Below are 19,856 nucleotides of genomic sequence, written 5' to 3' on the forward strand. Positions count from 1 at the left end.
AGAGTAGGATTAAAAACGTTTTCTTTACTGTAAATGGAACAACAGTTTAATATGATACAAGGGTACATACATATACATGATCACTCTCCTGACTCCATCTTCTTAACAACAGCAGTCTTTGCAAATAGATGCATATTAAAAAGAAGAAAGATCCACATCCATTTCCACTGCTTCCTGACACTAAGTGGCTGGAGCTGTGTGGGAGGATGTGACCAGATGAGCTGCAGCATCTTTGAGCTGCTCTGAGCTGCTCACATCTTTGAAGGAACATTTTATTAATGGACAAGAAGAATCTGTAGCAATTGGAAGAGAATCTATGCTACAGTCTTTCTGATCCTGGTTGTGCTGTGCTTTAGGCTGAGCAGTTGGCTTGAGGCATTGCCAGTTGCTGTGAGTTGTAATAGAAACTTTGGGAGACAACAAAACACCCTTGGGAATGGCAAAACAAAAAGTCTCTGCCCATATTAATATTCTGTGCTGGCTTTGCTATAATTCAGTTAACTTTTTTTCCCCCTGTGGGTTTCGTCTTTCTCTTCACGTGTTGTTTCATTCTGTCCCTTAGTAAGCACTGGTCCCTTTGCCCTCCCTTGTTGCCCTCTGGAACTTATCTTCCTTCCAGCTTTTGCTGTATGAAAAAGCCAACTTGCTTATCCTTTATTAGGTGATACTTGAAGAGATACCTCTTTCCTCTCGATTATTCTATCACTCCCTACTCCGGAATTGTTCAATTCAGTTAAATGCTGTAGTTTAGAGTTTGTGTTTAACATACTGTTCAAATTAAAACTACTCCAAAGAGACAAATTGCAGTGACCATTTTGTGTTAGAGCACGCCTTTCTGCAGAGCAGTTCTGTCTTCAGTCTGGTTGTAAAGACGTTGGCTTGAGGAATAGTTACTAACCTTTAACAGTGCACAGAGTTTCAAGAACACCTACTTTATTTAATTTTGATAAATGCGTAAGACTAAAATGCTTTTAACTCAGAAATCCTGTTTGGTAAAAGACTGCAAGCAAGTTACAAGCACGGCTTAAGTAATGCTCATTTTTCTGAGCTGTGCATGTTGTGACTGGAGTGAACCTTGGGTCTGTATGTTTTAGCACTGGCAGTAGCTGGCACTCACAGTCAGCACTCATACCTTTCCGTTGTTTGCTATACAAAATAAAGCTAACTAATGCAAACTCTGCTGTGTGAGGCAGAGGTTGCAGGAAGCAGTTGGTTGCTGTGCTCTCAGGCGGTGTGCAGTGGAATCAATCAGAGTTTGTCGTGTGGCTGTGCTTTGTGTGAGCTCCCTGGCGGATTCCTAAGACACCACTGAACTGGGGATGGGCTGAAAGCCACCTGGAGGAACCATGGCAGTTAGACCAGCTTTTCCTTTATTTGTTAGTTGAATATTGGGTCTGTGTGCTAATGGTTAACTCTGTGAGGTTTCTGCTTTATTCTGGGATCAGCAGACAATAGTGTGTGCTGGGAAAGGTGCGAGCTGGGCTGTGGCTGTGAGCCATTTGCCTTTGATGACTGTGTTTTACATCTTCAGCTCTTCAGCCATTCTAGGCAAGTCTGCAATGGGTTTTTATTGGGTAACACCAAACAATGATTTGTTCTTTAGCCCGTTTGAGCAGGAGATATAAGAAAATGGTGTTCAAGCTCAATAAATACCTCTCAGACAAGCTGCTTTTCAGGCAGTTCTTCATTTAAAAATAATCTTTTTGAACTTCAGAATCTGTACACCAAAAAAGATCTGGAAAATAACTGGTAAATATTCAAAGGATCTTTTTATTTTTTCTTTTGTTCCTTTCTTGAAAAGAGGGACAACCTAAGCATAGTGCTTTCAGCCTGTATGTTCATATGCTGCACTTAATTCCCAGTTCCACTGTAACTTTGTGAGCAGTACTAATGTAGGTATTTGAGCGTTTTAGATCTGTAGTTCAAGTGAAGACTCTGTGTTCCAATTAAGTGGCTTATGTTCCGTCACTGGCAAATTAAAAAAAAGTGCATTTTATTGCTGTATTAGCTGATGTTTCACCTAGGATGCAGCAGGCAGCATTAAAGCAGGAAGCTCAAACCCAGCATTGTAGTGGAGTACAGAGGCACTTAGAAAATGTCCACGGTTTTGGTTTTTTCCTTCCCAACCCTTCTATCAGCGAAGCTCTTGCAATTTCCATTTGAAGATTAGCAAAACAACATTATACTTGCAGAGGGAGTTAATCTATGTCCAAAGCATTTTAGTCAAAATAGAAACTAAAATATCTATTGACTTCTGAGCTGTGCAGTGTGGGCATGTCAGCAGCAGCTGCTCCATTTTGTTGGCTCCCAACAAAATGCAAACTTCAAGACCTAATGTCTCTGGCTCTGCTTCCCCACCTCTGAAATGTGTCCTTTCCCTGGGGCCACCCCCACACACTGCAGGCTCTGGGAGCTGCTGGTTGCAGGTCCGACATCCTCCCCAGCTGCAGTGCTCCCCAGCAGCCCCAGCAGGCAGGAGTCTGTGCCAGGGACGGGGATGTGCCCATGGGACTGCAACACTGGAGCCACGGGCTGGCTCTAGAACCTCCTTCAGGTGTCCCTGTTGTAGCTCCAGGATGGTATCAGTGCCCAAGGAGAGATTCTGATGAACTTCAAGGACAAGTTTCTTTCCCCAGCATCCTTCTTTCTGAGGGCTGTGCACACTCAGACACGCCTTTAGCTGAGGACAGTGTCTTCACTAAACAGCTTTCCTTTCCTGCCCTTGATTGCCTGCATGTGATCCACAAGGCGCTGGGCTTGCTGCTGTCTGTATGAGGGGAAGCTCTGTGAGCAGCAGTGAGCATGAGGTGCTGCCGGCATATGGCACATTTTGCTTTGTCCCTACATCAAGTGCTTCCCTTCAATGCTCACTAATCTTGCTTACTAAAACAAGGATTTTGGGAATGTGTGTTTCTCTAAAGCTGGATTTGTTTCACTGATTTCCTCCTCAAGGCTCCATTCATTACGCATAGGGGCATTGAACTTGTCTTCTGTTATGGATATACAGAGTTTAAAACCTTTCCCTAATAGGAAATACGTTGGTAATCATCATTTATTTATTTTTCTTCAGACTCATTGTTTATTTCTTCTTGCATATCACAATTCTTTTCTGTCTGTTTGTGTAATGTTTTGTTTTGATTTGCTTTGGCGTTTTTGGCCTCACGCGAGTTTATCTGGTCTTCTGCAGCTTCTATTAATAACTAATATTTATTTTACATACCGTCAGGGACAGCTTCCCGTTATGTCTATTAGCAGGAACAGGGATTGCAGAGCTGGAGCTCTAAAACAACCACAGAGGACAAGCAGCTCCTGCTGGCTCCTGGCACACTTTGGGATGGGCATGGGCTGAGCCTGCCCAGGGCCTGCTTGCGTTTTGCTTACAAAAGTTTGGCACATTGTTAGGAAGAGGTAAATTCTTCCCCTGTCCATCTCAAAAAGCCACAGTCATACTTGTGAGAGGGCAGCTATGGAAAATGAGGCATGCAGTTGTGAATTTCATCCGTGCTGCATCACCAGTACCCTGCAGGCTGTCCCTATTCCAGACTGCTACATTTATTTATGAAATCAGTGCACGGGCCTGGAGACATAGAGAGGGAGTGTTGTTAGCTAAAGAGTGCCTAAATGGGAAATAAAATTAATACAATTTATGAGGAGGCTGTCATAGAACATGGATAAATTTCTTCCAGTCTCCTATTTTTGCCTTCCTGCGGGGGAGATCCAAGCATAGAGAGAAAGCAGAAAGCAATAATATAAATTATCCTTTTTGGATAATGATAATATTAGAAAAAATATGTTTTTTATTTATCTTTAAACCTGGTTTGAAGTAATGCATGGTAAAATACTGGACAAGTGTAACTTGAGTTGTTGGTGGGTTTGATGCATATTTCATTTAAACTTGCAATTCTGCTTTTTCAAGCCCTTTCTGTTGCAGTTAATATGCTTTTTTGCCCCCATATCTTGCTAATTTCTGCCCCCCTAGGCAATTTTGTCACACTTTTACCATTGGCTAGAGCCTGCTGTGCCTCACTGTCACACCGAAATGATTCCCTGCCCTCAAATCTGTCTTCAGTGTAAGACTGCCTTTCTACAGGTCTGAAATGCACTTGCTTTCCACTCTTGTGCTTGCAGGTTGCCTGATCGTTTCTCTGAGTAGAAGATCTGTCTTTAAAGAACTAATATTTTGTTGCTGGCAGAAAAAGAGGGGAGGTGAAGGAAGGGTCACGGTGTGGATCAGTGTTAAACAAATTGTGAAGGTCACAAAGAATTTTAATCTGGTTTGAAAAAGAGACTTGTATCCAGCAGCACCTTTTTGTTTGTGATAGTCTGAATGAACAATTGTGGCTACTTTGAGAATTTGGTGTAGACTGCATGACTGGTATAAATTGAATTAGTCTCATGACAAGGACATAGTCCCCTTTTTCTCTCTCTGCCTGATGGAAAACAGAAGAAAGCCCTGCATGACACATCTTGACCTGCAGTGTCAATGTGGGCTTTTGTGACAGGCAGTGATTTCTGGCCTTTCATTTGATAAAGGCAATTTGGTGGAGACTGGAAAGGAGGCTTGCTGCAACACAAAACGTGCTCACAGAAAAGTATCTGGTGGATGGTACGGATGAGTGCCTTTCTGTCCTAGCAACAACCAGAAAGGCAGACTTTTCCTTCCTAAAATGGGGTAAAGCCTTGGTTTGTTTAACAAAGTGGCAGTCACACCAAATGACATACACCATAATGTCCTGTCCTGTGCTATCACTGTTGTTGGTCCTTTCCTCCAGCCATTCCTGTGCCCACCATTTCTGCCTTTGCTTGTTTCTTCCATTTTTCTCTCCTCATCTTCTGCCTTCCTTTTGTCTCCCTACATTTAACGCTTCCCCCAGTTTTGCCCCCTGAACTGAACCAAAATCTTCCCTCCTATCCCAGGCTGATGGTGCACCAGCAGAGTGCTCCTCTTCCTTAGCATGACAGCATCCCAACTTTCCAATTCCATGTCTCTTTCCTCCCTATTCCCAGTGCCTGCTCTTCTCCCCCCATTGTGGCTGATAGGGGTTTGCATGATTGAAAAATTCTCTTGAAACACTTACAGTGTGTTAAAGAGAAAAGCAACTGCCTGCAGCTTATGTAACAGCACTGGCACTGCAGTGCTCCACCTGTCCTCACAATGCAGATGTCATGATTTAACCTGGACCATGTCATAGCATTTGAAGTACTATGAAGTCATTCTGAATTGCTAATTTTTTAATTTTCAAATAATTTTAAATGGTTTTTAAAACAAGCTCAAAATTTGTTATTCCCACTAATGCACAGTACAGCACATTGTGTTTGTTTGTTTGTTTGTTGTGTTGTATCAATCTTTTTTTTTTCCATAAACTTGCAAAACAATTGAAGGGAATAATTGCCACATTTTTCCTGAATATTAATTTAAAAGCAGAGGCTATAATCTGAGCACAGATAAGCCAATGCTGTTGTAGCAGTTAACAGAATCACAATGAGGAACATTTCTATTTACGCTATAAGGCTGCAGTGTTGAGGTATGATATTGAGGTATGAGATTTAGCTGTAGAAACTCTGCCACTGAATCATGGAGTTGTGCACATCATGCACATCTGAGTGATATTTTCTGAACGTTTGCTCTCTCAAACTCTGGTAGTTCTGGTTGGAGAGTTATTTCAGCTCATGCCACAGACCTCTAAGAAGACAAAGGGAAGTGTTACAGTGTAACAGACCCAGAAACATCTCCTTTTCCAAGCAAGCTTTGTTCCATTATGTCATGTAGATTTGAGAAGTACATTCCCTTTGTTAACAAAAATGCTTTTTCTTTTTCTTTTCCCTTATTCAGAGACCTCAGTGAAAACCAGATAAAAGGAATCCCTAGAAAGGCCTTTCGAGGAATCATTGATGTGAAGAACTTGTAAGTAACAACTTAATTAGTATTTGTGGTGCAGAAGTTCTCCCTCGTTACCTCTGGCTGTTGCTGTTTGTTTGAGCACACCATGGTCAGCGTGTGCTATGCAGAGGGCCCTGCTGTGTGCTCCTGCATGCTGCTTTGCCCCACACAGAGTGTACAAAACACCCAGGGAAGTTCTGAGCAAAGAAAGTAGAGCACTTAAAGGCTTTTTCTTCTCCCTGAAGTATTCTGCTGCAAAATCTGGTGAAATCATGGTCCCAACATTGAAGAAGATATGCATAGGAAATGATATGATAGAATTTGGGAGCAAAATCAAATTATTTCACTTAGCTGAAATTTCTCGTGCTATCACTCTGTTACTAGGAAGCAAATATGGCACACAGACACAGGAGCTGAGCACATATTTCCAGAGATGAGAAGACATAGGAGAAGTTAGCTGTTCTTCCTTTGACAGTCAGTATTGAAAACAAAAATAATTTTTAAAAGCAATTACAGGATGAACAGTGGGTTTTACTGTTGGCGCTAACAAATCTTGTTTGCCTTAACTTGGCATAGTTATATAAATGTGTAAACAAAGACTTTCAATTGTATGATTCCAAGTTACTTGTATGTTACATATCAGAAATGCATTTAGGTGCACACCTGCACACACACACAAGTGCATCATTAGAGTCAACACACAGTAAATTGAAAAAGGAAATAACAGGCAGCATGTTGGCAGAAACCCAGGGTTTCCTGAGAAAACAGAGCCACTCTCAGAGCCATTTCAGGGCCATCAGTATTGGTAGTGTTACCACAGCTCACTGTCCAGCTGAAGTCTGAGCCCCCACCATGTTAAATGCAGTAAGCACAGGGTAAATAGTGTGATTTTTTTTAATTATTTTTTTTTTTTAGTTTACATAGTATAAAAATCTGCTGGAAATATAAAAGAAAACACTTCTAATGAACATTACTGTGACATACTTATGCTTTGTCTTCATTTCTTTGCCCAATTAACCTCTTAAATGCCTAGATGATTTTTTTTTCTTTGGGCAGCACAGAAACCATTAAGGGCAGTGGATGTGAATCAGAGCATCACCTGGATGATCTTTTAGGTCTTTTCCAACCTTGGTGATTCTATGATTCTATGATTCTATCTGCATTCAAGGGCAAAGTGCAGTTCTGGCACTTCATCCGGTAATGATTATATCACATCATGGGGATAGTGGAAAGGAGACTGTAATACAAAAGAAAAGCTGCACATTACCTCCCCCAGACCAGAAAAAATAGGCACAGGAGCAATGTTGTGAGACACTCCAGCTCCCTCTGAGCTCTGTGCAAGGTTCCTAATGTATGTTGGTTGGCACAAGGACAGTGTGAGGATTTTTACGTCATGTAACTAACAGCTGTTTCTGCAGGTATTGGGCTGTCAGGCTTATGATTCTTCAGTGTTTGTTCCTTGTCTCTGTGCAGAAGGGAGTTTTGCTACCCAGGCAGAGTGGCTTTTTTCCTGAAACTCGTCAAGAGAAATCATATTGTAAGAAGTAGGCTAAATTCATCTAAGCCTTGGCTTTAGTGTTCCTCCTCAGTGGGTGAACATCAGAGGACCTATGTGAATGGATCTGGTTTTTAAAGTACAGTGAAAGAGGAGAGAAAACATTGGAAAATATTGTTTATAGGGGGAAGAAGCGTGTGGATTTTAGACAGAAGCATGGCACTTACGTTAGCATGAACTTTACTTACTCTGCGTAAGGGAACAATAGATAGTGTTTTGTTTCAGAAAGTCTAGCTTTCCCAGCCATAATTCACTGTTAGTTCTGTAGCTTCATTTAAAATAGCAAAGTTCACATTCAGAGTTGATTTACTCCTCTCTGGTGAGATGTCAGAAAAATCACAGGTGTTCTTTGATTTACACACCCAGCCTCAGCACAGAAGGAATCAGGGTCTCACCTTTCCATGAGCTGATATCAAGGGATGGCTGGCTGCAGTACTTAGAGGCACTCTATAAATGTCAGGATCTAAAGCTTTAATAAAAATTGTGATTGTCACGTTAGGCAGTATCTATTATTTTGCTGTAAGAGACACGGAATCAGACTTGCTTTCTTGTAGTCACACTTTCCATCTTTCAGGAATACAGATGTTATCATGGTTGGGAGCTGCTTCTGGAGGTCATTTTGTTCAACCTCCAGCTCAGCAGAGCTCAGTGCTCTAATGAATGGATCTGCTCATCGGATCCCCAGTCCTGTTTGTTACAATGGGAAGCAGACTTCTCCACAGCTTCACTAAGATCTGTACTCACTTTTCTCAGTGATTAACATATGAATGTTGTGTCCAGGATGGTTCACTAGATGACTGTTGCTTCCAGCCATATGAGTTGCCTATGAGTAGCTGAGAAGAATGTGAGAAAATCTTGAGCCAACTCACTCCTGGAAACGCGTTACTGTTTCTGCAGCAGTAACTGTGCGGCTGTGATGCAAGCTGAACCAAGTTAATATTTAAAGCTGTAAGCAGAAAGGTTCAACGTGCCAATTCCCATTCTCCATCTCAGTTTGGCAGCCAAAATGCTCCCTTTGGAGCTGCAGGAATGATCGTACCAATGAGCGTGACTGCTTGAGCACCTGGTGGGAGAGAGCAGGCCTCTGTCCCTCAGTGCCACTCAGCTGCTCCAGCACCTGCACCGGGAGCCTCTCTGACACAGATGCTCTGATGTGATAGCAGCAGGCTTGGCTGTTTTCTCTGGTTATCACTTTGCAGATTTATTGCTCTGTCTCAGAGTTCCTTCAGCCTTTGAGGCATGTTTTTGAGGGATCTTGGAGACTTAGACATGAGAAGCAGTCAGTCACATGTTCTTTCACACTGCCCTTTCCAATCAATCTTTAAAACTCATGTAGGAAAAGATTGGCTCTGAATTGTCTCTGTTCTCATGGCTTAATATTTAACGTGGTCTCAAGTTCTTCCAGATTCTTTGAAAATAAAAAAGTGCCAACATTATACAGAAACAATACCTCTGTAGATACTGCAGTGAGAACACAGCAATTGATGGACCATTAAAGTATCCCAATTAAGACTGCTTTTAAGCGCAGTTTGGAAAGTTTCCACTCACAGACAGTTGCAGAGAAATTGTTATGGGAGCCTGAGGCAGGGCACGAAGTCCCTTTGGATATTGGCTCTGAAATACACAGTGCAGGGGCTCCCTGTAAATTGAGTGAGTGCTATCTGCAAGCCCAGCAAGAGCTGCCCTGTCTCAGCGTGGCCATTGCAACAGGCAGCACAGACAGCAGGTGTTTCCACCTGGAGCATATTGGTGTAAAAACACTGACTGAACAAATGCCAAGTAAATGCTGCTGCATGTGCTGGAGAATGAAAGTGAGATGGCGAGGTTCCTCTAGCAGCAGCACTGCAGGACTGGTACAGTACAATACGGTTTGGCCATTAAAAAATAAAATCTAAGATGATAAGAAATATAAAATGAAATGTTGGAGAAGGCAGTGTGTCAGGATATTTTTCACCATGCATTTCATTTTAAATGGTAAAAGGTTTTCATCTCATTCTCTTAGCGGTATAGAGAGCCCAGAAGTAGTCTTACTAAGGTCTATGCTAAAGAAGAGCTTTTTTGTGTCACAGAGGGCAGTGTTTTGCACAAGACAAAGCAGCTCCTGGTGAAGTGATGTTAAAATTCCCAAGAGGGCCATGTTTAGTTGTGTGAACTATTTTCATATGAAGTGTTTTCTGCTGTTTAACTATGAAATGCCAAGGAAGAATCTGCACACAGCAAGAATAAGTTAGCAAGTCTTTTTCTAATTAAAACATAGAAGTAATTATGTGGCGTTTAGCAAGTCTCAGGAACACACAATGTCCATTACAACAGTCCATTTATATGGGAATTTGGAGAGAATTGACACTTTGAAAGTATTGTAGAATCGATGCATAAATTGTGCTCACTGTTCTGATAAAGAACTGAAGGAGCAAGGGCAGGAGAGGGCCAGGCTGCAGAGCACACCTGTGTTCAATTTCTGTTAGCTATTACCTAGAGAGCAGGAAATGTTTCTTGCAGGACTCTAGCCCTGAGTAAGCACACTTATTTCTAGAATTAAAGCATGTGGATCTGGGTCTTGTTGAGCTTTGGGCTAACGCAGCACTATCAGCTGCAGCCTTCCGTCACAAAAATATATTAAGCCACTGCCTGAGTTTCTGCATGTATCATATCTTGGCATCCAGACGAGCATTTCTCTGCTGAGGCATTCTTGCATTCCCGCAATAGGAAGAGGAGGTGGCTCAGACAGAGGTTCCCAGCAGCAGTGCCTGTGTTGCCAGGTGTTGCCAGTACCTACAGGCCGCGTGCTCCTGCTTCTCCCTGCTCTGTGCTCTTGTTGGGCTGTGAGCTGTGTGGGGTCACAAAGCACATGATTCCTGCAGAAATGGTGATACTGGGACTTGGTACTGCCCCGTAAGAAATGTGCAGGGCAGATCTAGCAGATCCTAACAAGTCGCTGCCCTTTTGTTATCTGCTGACAGAAGTTTTTCCTCTGTTTGCAGCACTGCAGTAGGGAAAATCAATAGATTTCCCCTCAAGCAGAGAACTGTCTGAATCTGAAGCAGCAGCAGACCCACTGCGTGCTTTCCAAAGCCTTTGCTCCTGTGCCACTCATTCCCATCCTGCACCTTTCAGGCTAAAGGAAAAGCCACTTCTGTAAACAGGGAGAGTGCAGAGGGATATCCTGGACAGACAGAGTGTGTTTACTTGCAGTCAGTGGCTGTGTCTGTGCAGCCCCCATGTGCCGCATCAGGGAGCTGCTGCAGGGCCAGGTAGGGCAGCTCAAACTGTGCTGTGTAAGGTGCCCTTCTGCATGTCAGCATCTCCCTGCAAGCAAGACTGCAAACCTGAAAGGAAAGCCAGTGTACACATATGCTGTAGGGGAGAATGCCTGCAGCTGAGTGCAGGGGAGCTGGGGCCACCCTCACCCACCAACTGAGTCATGCACTTCTTTGAGGAGGAGCTGCTGTCATTTCTTGTTCTTGATTCAATAGAATTCCCATCTTCTGTCTTTTTCCTTTTTTAGGCTTTTACTAAAAGGCAGAATTTTGTAGCAGTGGGATGCAGAAAAGCACAAGCTGACAGGTTCATCTATCATGTTAATATGGGCTTCTTGCATGTGTCTAAATATTTCACAGTTGTACATTGCATAATAGTTCATGTTACTGGGCCTGGAAGCTGCTTTCCTTCTACCCTGGGATCGCTTGAGAAATTGTGGATAATCTGCTTCATAACCCTAAAGGTTCCATTTGAGGACAAAATTCAGCATTTAGTATTTCTAAAATACGCAGATATATGTCAGCACATATGTAGCATTGACCATCTCTGTACGTCTATTTATTTTCCAAGTACTTACATTACCTATGCAACATAAAAATTGGAGCCATATGAGTACTGTAAAATACTATTGTGACTATTGCTAAATGGCTTTTCTTGGAAGATGCCCTCAATTCTGCCTGCACCTGCTATTACCATTGATCCATGTGACTTTTACAGAAATTAAACATCTAGATTGCACATTCAGGTTTTGGAAAAAGCTGAATTTGCTCTTTATGTTGAGAGGTATTTTGCATTCACTTACACAAACCAAAAATGTTCTACTGCAACCCCGCACTGCAGATCATATTTCTCATATTCGCTAGTCAGCTATAGGATAGAAATAATTAAATATACCTGTCAAATTAGTTAAAATAATGAATAAGCCTAAGGAAATGATGATCGATGTGTGTAGCCATTTCCCTAGTAGAAAGAAAGTGATGGTGAATTATTTGCTGTATGTAAATACACAAGATATATCAATGAAATGTGACACTAGAAGCTTAACCTGCTTTGGACTGGGTTCCCAAAGGAAGCCATTGTCCTGAGCCCTCCAAAATTCCTGGCTCTGCTTTCAAGACATTTGTGTAGAGTCTCAGTTTTACTGTTGCTGTTTGCAATAAAGCAGAATTAAAAGAGGGAGATAAAAAGTTGGCAATATTTCCCACTTGTTTGGTGTAAAATCTGCAATGAGTTCTACTGCAGTCTGTGCTTAACCTCAGTCAAAGCAGTGAATGGCAGGAGGAGAATCAACTATTGATGTTGGATTGCTTATGTGTCGTTGGACGGGCTGAGCAGCAGGCGTTGGTACCTGATGATGTGCCTGATGATGTGAAGGGGGCACAGGATATTTTTAAAACCCATACATAAATATTTTTTTCTCTTTTGGAACAAATTTCAGGTTGCTTTGATCTCAGTGGGTATTTTTGAGTGTTTTCAGAGCTGGCATAACAGTTCGGAGGTATTGAAGCACCATCAGCAATTTGGAAGTACTTGTCAGAGTCAGAGTCAGACCCCTTGCACTCTATAGAGGGTGAAAAGATCGCATTACCTTAACCAGAATAATTTGTAAACAATTTTAGTCCTCCTTATTTGTAAATTCACACTGTGCTCAATGTATTCCAGCAATGTCCTCCTTTCTGTCTCCTGTAATTGGTATTCATTGTGATAGTGACTGTAATGAATTCAGGCGGTATCGCTGCGGCCATCGCCTTCGCTTTCCTAGAAGTTCCATTGTGATGCAATATTATTATAACATTAAAATAACACGTTACCAACTTTCCACTTTCTATGGAAAAACATCACCTACAGCGTAAGTTAATTTTATGAATAGATTAGATTGAGCCTTTGCCATCTGTTCTACCCCTTATAATGAATGCAAAATGCATATATTTCACAATTATCTCATTTAAAAGATATGATTGATTGAAATGCACGCGCATGTTCGCTCCACAATGCAGCATGCACTTAAGGTGAGATATGCAAAACCAACCAAGCAGAGATTCTGAGTCGGGATGCTTTGTGCTCACGATGTTATCTCTGCTCAGTCCCATGCACAGGGCCATCCTCAGGCAGGCCTTGTGTCCCAGGGCTGTGAGCATCTTTGCAGGGACTGACCCCGGCTGCTAGCACAGTTTTGCTTGGGGAGCCGCTGCTCGCTGTACTGCCTGAGGGCAGCTTGACACACAGGGCTTTCCTGTCTTCTAGCTTATTCCATTCTGAATCACTAACCTTTAAAATCTACCTACCCTGATCCTTCTAAATAAGTTCTCTTGTCCTATGTTATAGTAAAACTTGGAGGCAAAAAGTGAAGAGAATCTGAATGCTGTGCAGCCTGACTTGTGGCAGGCAGGAGATGGAGGGAGGAAGTGCACTGCTGTGTCAGTCCCCAGCTGAAGCTGCCGTACTGCCCGCCCTGTCCCATTTACATCAGAGACATCAAAGCTGCTTCTGAAGAGTGCCTTCTAAATAGCTGTGCTTTCTACCAGATTATTGCGATGGCCAAGCAGTATTATTTTTTCCAAGTGCCATTACGATCTTGGCACGTTTGCTAGCATCTCTTTTCACACTGTAAGGGCTCATCATTCTTCAGAATTGCCTCCTGGGGAGAAGTTTTGTGGGGTTTTTGCACTGTTCGCTGGTACGAAGAGGTGCTGGTTTGGCAGTAGTCTTGGACCTAGTGTGTTATTTCACTTGTGAGAGACCATTTCTGTGCAGGCTCTGCAGCAGTGCTTGGTCATCTCTCCATGTGTTGAGCTGCAGGGGCCAGTCCCGCACTGCAGGACACTCCTTAGAGCAGGGCTGCCCAGGGGAATGCTGTGCTTTCCATGCTCCTGAAGAATTTGAGATGGTCCCAAGTGCACAAAGGCGCAATGGCAGAAATGTCTGCAGAGCAATAAGCTGCAAGCTCTGCAACACTCCTGATCAACACTGGAAAACTCCAGATCCATTTCATGAAGTATTTAAACGTATGTTGCGTTTGGTAGTGTGATCAGACCAAGCTTGCATTTTTAAAACACATTTTAGGTTATATAATCCCTTTCCCATGTCTCTAGCTAATAAATAAAACACCAGGTGGGCGCACGAGCACAGAATGATCTGAAATCTGTTGAATGCGCTAAACTACCATTTGTACCTCACTTGAGATTGATTTCACAGATTGGAAAACACACCAGTGATGTTTTGTAAATGAAAACACCTGCATTAGGTGGGCTGGCTGTCGGCTCTGTTCTGCTGTGCCATTGCAGTTCAGGTGTCTTTGTTCTGTGGATGCCCGCAGTTGTGATTTGAGCAGCCATGAGGGATCTGTCACCAACAACTCCTGAAAGCCAAAGCGTCGCTCCCAAGAAACAAATTTCCACACTCTAAAGGTTGCTTCCCCTTAGTAAAATGCCAGATAAATAAAAGCTGAAATACCTCCTAAGTGTGCTCTAGTGATAAAACAGAAGTACATAAGCCTATGGTACATCACAGCCTAGGAAATGGCATTTAATTGATGGCATTTAACATGATGATATTTAATATTTTTCAAAAATGAATATTTTGATGATAATCAGAGCTGAGCACCTCCAATACAGCTGTATGTTATTTCGATTCACTCTACTTTTGTGTGCAGCATTTTCACTGTAACAGACATCAATTTTAGGCAAAGCGCAGATGTTTAATTATTCCTTATCAGCTTCAGACAAGCATAAATAGCAATCTTATTTTTTATTTTTGAGAAATGTGTTTTAAACATCATTTGAAGGCTGCACCTTTCCTTCTTCATATGGTAAAATCCTAATGCTGCCCACAGGACAGACAAGCGTACCATACAGACCTAAGCGGAGCAGAATCTACTTCCGATTCAGTTCTGGTCATTCCGATGCTTTGTGTTCTGCACTGCATTGCCTTCTCCTGCAGCGGTTGGTCTCGCAGTGCTGCAGGTGGCTCAGCAGCAGCAGGGTTCCATGTGGCAGCCACCAGCAAAGCTGTGCCCACGGCCCAGCAGTGGGATCGAGCTCCTTGCTGCTGGATGAGGAGCTCAGGCTCAGCCCTGAGCCAGAGTGAGGTCTGTGATCAGGGCTGGGGTCAGCCACCAAGAGCCGATGTGGCTGTGGATGCTTGCAGGGATGAAGCACACTTTGCTGAGCACTGCACGCCGTTTTCTGGACTTGTTGTTCTTCATCCTAATAAGCATAGATACATTTTTGACGCAGCACCCGTGCTGCAGTGCTGCTTTCTGATGGAGAATAATGGATAGCAGATTTGGCCCTTTTTTGTTTTAATGCTCTTGTAGAAGTCTCTTTGACAGAAATCAACTCCAGAAAATACCACGATTTAAAAGCGGGCTATGTGGTATTCTTACTGTCCTTTTGATATAAAACTTGATTAAAATGGCTTGTGACATCAGTTGAAAAAGGATGAAAATCAAATTTTCTTTATTTTGTACTTGTTTAGGCTAGCCTACACCTACAGTTTATCTTTGGGTAATTTATGCTGTCTTTGTGCCATTTCTTAATTCTGAATGCATTTGTTGAAAATTTCCTGTAGCATTCATCTATGATTGTCAAAGGAGCTTTTATTCTGAAAAAAAAAAAAAAGTGCTGGTTTTAATTATAATCCTAAATAGCTTCATAACCACTGTGAACTCTGAATTTACATCATTTTTATGATAGCCGCACCACTCCAGGTTTATTGATTTTGTCATCTGCTTCATTACATTTAATGCAAACCTTTTGTGTTGAGTTATTCTGGTGCAGTGCTGGGCACAGCGGGGTCAGAGCGTGTCGTCTCTAAGCCAAAGCAGCACAGCAACAGCATTGCAGGGCAGCACCCGTGAATAAATGGGGGCTCTGAATACCATCCACCACCAGAATAAAGTTTGCATTCTCCTCTTGACCCTTCCAGTCAGACGGAAGGTGAAGCCACAATCTGAGTCTTCCCCTCTCCACCCAGCACAAGTTTTGGTGCAGGGAGGGCAGGGCTGCTGCTGCAGGAGCCCTCCTGTGCAGGACAAGGAGCGCCGGGCTGCTGCTTGCAGTTGGTGGGAGAGGCAATGGTTTGGGTTTTGAGACAGAGATGCTGCACGTGTCCCTGCTCTGAAGCTGTTTTACCATTTCGTTGGGATTAAGTTTTGATTTTTCATCTTGTAAACAGGCAAAAGTACTCACGGATTTATTGTACCTTTCCGGGTGAATAAAACTCCCTTAATTCTTAAAGCTCCCGCATTACTTTTCTGGATAATACAGATGTTATTTTAAATTGTGTAAATTTCAGTGATGAAAACCTGATGCAAACTAGTCGATGAATTCTTGTTTTCCCCAGGAGGGTTTGACTTAGGTTCAAAAATTAATTCCAGTAATTGATCAGGGAAATAGAGGCCCCGCTCCTCCTTGGCCATGGAATGAGATGCATGCTCCCCCTACCCCAGCATGGCTGCTGCTGTGCCGCAGTCACAGCTTCCCCCACTGCAGCCCCTGTGTGCAAGCAGGCTAGGGCTGCAAACAACAGCAGTGCCTGTGCAATTTCTTGCCTTATAGGAAGCGCAGAAGGGAATGCTTATGCTTCTCGTTTAGTCTGGTACGCGGCTTCACCGTTCACGTAGTGCACTTGGGTGGATCCATGAGATAAAGGGGCCTTAGGAAAACAAAGCCATCTGCAGTTCAGTTCAGTCTGAGATTGTTGTGCCTTGAAAGGAAAACGTTTTTGGAGGAAAACAAAACTTCAACTGTAACGGCATAATTTTATTTTACAGACTTTTAATTTATTTTTTTTTGGGGGGGGGGGGGTGAACATATGTTTACCGTGTTTATACAGCAGGTATTGATACATGGGTGTGTGCAGCTGAGATTGTGTAAATCACATTGAATCATAGAATCGTTTGAGTTGGAAGAGTCCTTTAAAGGTCATCCAGTCCAATGCCCTGCAGTGAACAAGGACCCCTACGGTAGATCAGGTTGCTCATGCATGGATATTGTGGAGATCCAGTGGAGGATTCTTCTTTTATTTTATTCTTTAAAAAGCTTTTGTGCTTGGGATCTGCAGTGTTTTCAATATGTCTAATGTAAAATAGGGATCTAGCTTGAACGAAGCATAGAAGGAATCCTCAGACGCTCAAATGGGTTTGGAGGTTAATAGAAATAATGTAATGTTGATTGTCTAGGTTTACATCTGATATTAGCCTTAATGAAATACCTCTGAGGTAGGTAACAATAAAAATTATTTTATTTAAGATCAGATGGAAGAAAGTAGGCTAGCAGCACTGGGAACGGCCCTGAGATGATGGTCCCATTTGCACAGCTGATTTTTGCCACAGAATGCCATTCTCCTCTACTATTTTTTCCTAACAAAAGCCCGTGGGATCTAATTTTGCTTTTGTTTATCCTTTGCTAGTTCCACAAATGTCAGAGGAACAAATGAGAGAATTCTGTCTTCATATGGAAGTAAACTCCACTCCAGTTCTCCGTACTCTTTGGAGTTATTTTTTCAATTGGTTTCCAACAGCAGAGCTGTAACTCTGAGGTAATGTGCACACAGCTCTTGTTCATTAGTTTCACACCTGGAGTTCTTCCTTTCTTTTGTTTTACCAGAGGAAGTGAGGATCTCAGACCTCCTTTGGAAGGAACATGAGACGTTCAACAGTGATCGGGATTATTTCACTGTATAATTCCATCTCAATATCCTGTCTGTCAAAAGGTGCTTATAAGGCAGCCACGATACAATCAGACCAGAATACAAAATGATTCTTTTCCCTAGAAAAAGAAGTCATAAATTAACTCTCATTTAAGCAGATAACTTAACGTGCTCCCGTAGAGCTCTGGCGTGGTGCATGAGGGCTGTACATGCAGAGGGTTTGTGCTCAGTCCTGCAGCATTCCTGCAGCATTCCCAAGCCCAGTCCACTTCTCAGTGCAGCCAACCCTGCCATTTTTTGTGCATATTAAAAACAGTTTCATGTGACATGTTGTAGTAAAAGGATCCTTCAGCCGTGAGAGGCAGTATTAGAAAGAGGTTGAGTTCTTTCTGCTTTTATGGCCCCTTCGTAGCCCCATACACAAGTTTTACCTTTGCTTTCCTTTGCATTTTATTTATATACTTCAGCTCAGCTCCTGTGCAGCATCAGCTGTGTTCCATCCTGCCTTTAAAGCCAGGCTTGGCTGGAAGGTGGCTGCTGCAAGGTTTTGTGGGTTGCTTCGGTTGGTTCCCTGAAACCCGGGGCTCGCATTTGGCTGAGCAGTTTTGGTGGTGGGGTATATTGGGGGGGGGAGGGATGCTGCTTGCTTTTAGCTCTCAGCGTTGTGCTGCAGGCTGCTGGGAGCCGTGACTCTTCCAGTCCTCATGCAGCAGCTGGTGGGCGTCACTAGGGGTTACTGAGGGGCCTGCAGCAGGCTGTCACAAGTGGGTGTGCAGCACTCAGGAGTGACTGAGAAGGATGGGAGAGGTGCAGTGGAGCCAGGGTTGTGCAGGTACCCTCTTTACCTACTTATAGAAGATGCGTTGCTTTGATTGTGAGGGACAAAGCTTGGTCTTCTCTGTTTTGTGTAAGTGCTTTCACATTTCAAAGTGAATTAGATGCTTGAGATTTCTTTAAGGGGTCAGTTAAGGCAATGGTATGCTCATTTCATCCCGAACTGCTGTCTGATCTTACTTAAGAGTGAAAGCTGTCTTGCACAAGATTTCTTTCTTGTTGCTGCAGTCCTGGCAGAGGAAGCAGCTGTCTGCTATGAACAGATTTATGGATTACAATCAGGAGGAAAAAAAAAACAACACAAACCATGCCACTCAGCACAAATGTTTCAAAGTTTGAATGGATCAAGTTTACTTTTAGGTCTCTGTTCATGACTTCAGTTTTGTTGGCTTTGTAGAATCATTATTCAGAGGCTACCAAGTAAATGTGAGTGAACAGCTTAGACATGCAGCCATTTATTTTTAAGAAATCACAATGTCTAATGTGACCTGGAGGTTGATGTGATTACTTTTTAAAATGAAATATTTTTCTTTAAAAGAAGCACACAACAACTAGCCTATGTTCAGACAAAAAGGCTGAAGTCTGTAACTTCTAGGGAAATTTTTAAAAAGCTGTAAAAATGAGTTTGATGTGCTGACTATCTTTTCAATGATAAACCATCACCTTTTAAAATTTGAATGAAGGATGGTTATTTTATTATTCTGACTTTGCTGGTTTTAATTGAATAGCTTTCACATTTCTGCTCGTGCATTCGTAGTTAAATGCTGACTTTAAAGTCAACTTACCAGAGCGTCCTGCAAGGTGGAATTAAGCCCTCTGGAGGTGACCTGTTGTCTCATTTTGGCAGCATGTGTTGTATTGCAGACTGTGGGTGTCCCTTCGTACCAGATTTCTAAACTGTGGAGTTTTAGATCCAGGGTTAAGCTATTTGTTGCCCAGCAGTTCATTTCTCCTGGCTAACAGGGATCCAGCAGGAAATCTAGGAGCAAGGCTTCTTTACCTGGCTACTTTTCCATTCTATCCAAGAACCAAGTGTGCAGGATGATATCAGGTATCAGTAGGGTTTTTGAGGGTATTTTTACTTTCAAGCACTGCAATTCAGTAAAAAGTCAGTGCTGTTAGACATATTTTTACCTATGTATTTATCAGTTTGGTATGCAACAATAGTAACATTATCAATAATTGTCCATTGCAATAAGTGACATTCAGCAGTTCCGATAGAAACTTACCCCGTTCTCTCCTTTGGGTTGGTATTTTACATGTCCTGAGGCTGGGGAAGCACATTTTAATTTAGAAATGATGTAGGTAAGTGGAAGTGGAAGCGGTGCACTCAGTTCCTGAAATTTTATAAAACCTCATTGTGCTGCTGACAGCTGTGCGTCTGCAGGGAGAATGAATAAATGTATTAAAGAGTGAGGCTCTCCAGTACTACAGCGATCACATAAATGCCAAAAATAGATGAATACCATTTGCTTTAGTGAATTAAATAAATAGTCCTATGGTTTCTTGCAGAAGGAAAGAAACACTCCCTAGTGAATATGTGGAAGGCTTGTCACATATGCTCTGTGCCCTGCTCCTGCAGGATGTATAGTAGTGCCACGCTGCTTTGGTTAAACATTACTGTGGAAGTTAAAGATCTGCTCACAAAAACTGAACGTAGTGCTCCAAACATACTGG

At 42.6% G+C, this 19,856-nt stretch overlaps 1 protein-coding gene across 7 annotated transcripts in view; it reads left to right on the forward strand.

Annotated features, from left to right (window-relative positions):
* The window catches only part of SLIT3 (slit guidance ligand 3), a 513,774-nt gene that overhangs the window by 281,222 nt on the left and 212,696 nt on the right, over positions 1-19,856 (forward strand). For 6 of the 7 annotated variants that reach the window (XM_048960347.1, XM_048960350.1, XM_048960348.1 and 3 more), the window contains 2 exons: positions 5,834-5,905; positions 17,106-17,234. In XM_048960347.1, coding sequence (XP_048816304.1) covers positions 5,834-5,905; positions 17,106-17,234 — 201 coding nt within the window. The remainder of the gene's footprint in view (positions 1-5,833; positions 5,906-17,105; positions 17,235-19,856) is intronic. The other variant, XM_048960349.1, reaches the window with a different exon arrangement.

This window comes from Lagopus muta, chromosome 14 (genome assembly GCF_023343835.1).
Source record: "Lagopus muta isolate bLagMut1 chromosome 14, bLagMut1 primary, whole genome shotgun sequence".
Taxonomy (NCBI): Eukaryota; Metazoa; Chordata; class Aves; order Galliformes; family Phasianidae; genus Lagopus; species Lagopus muta.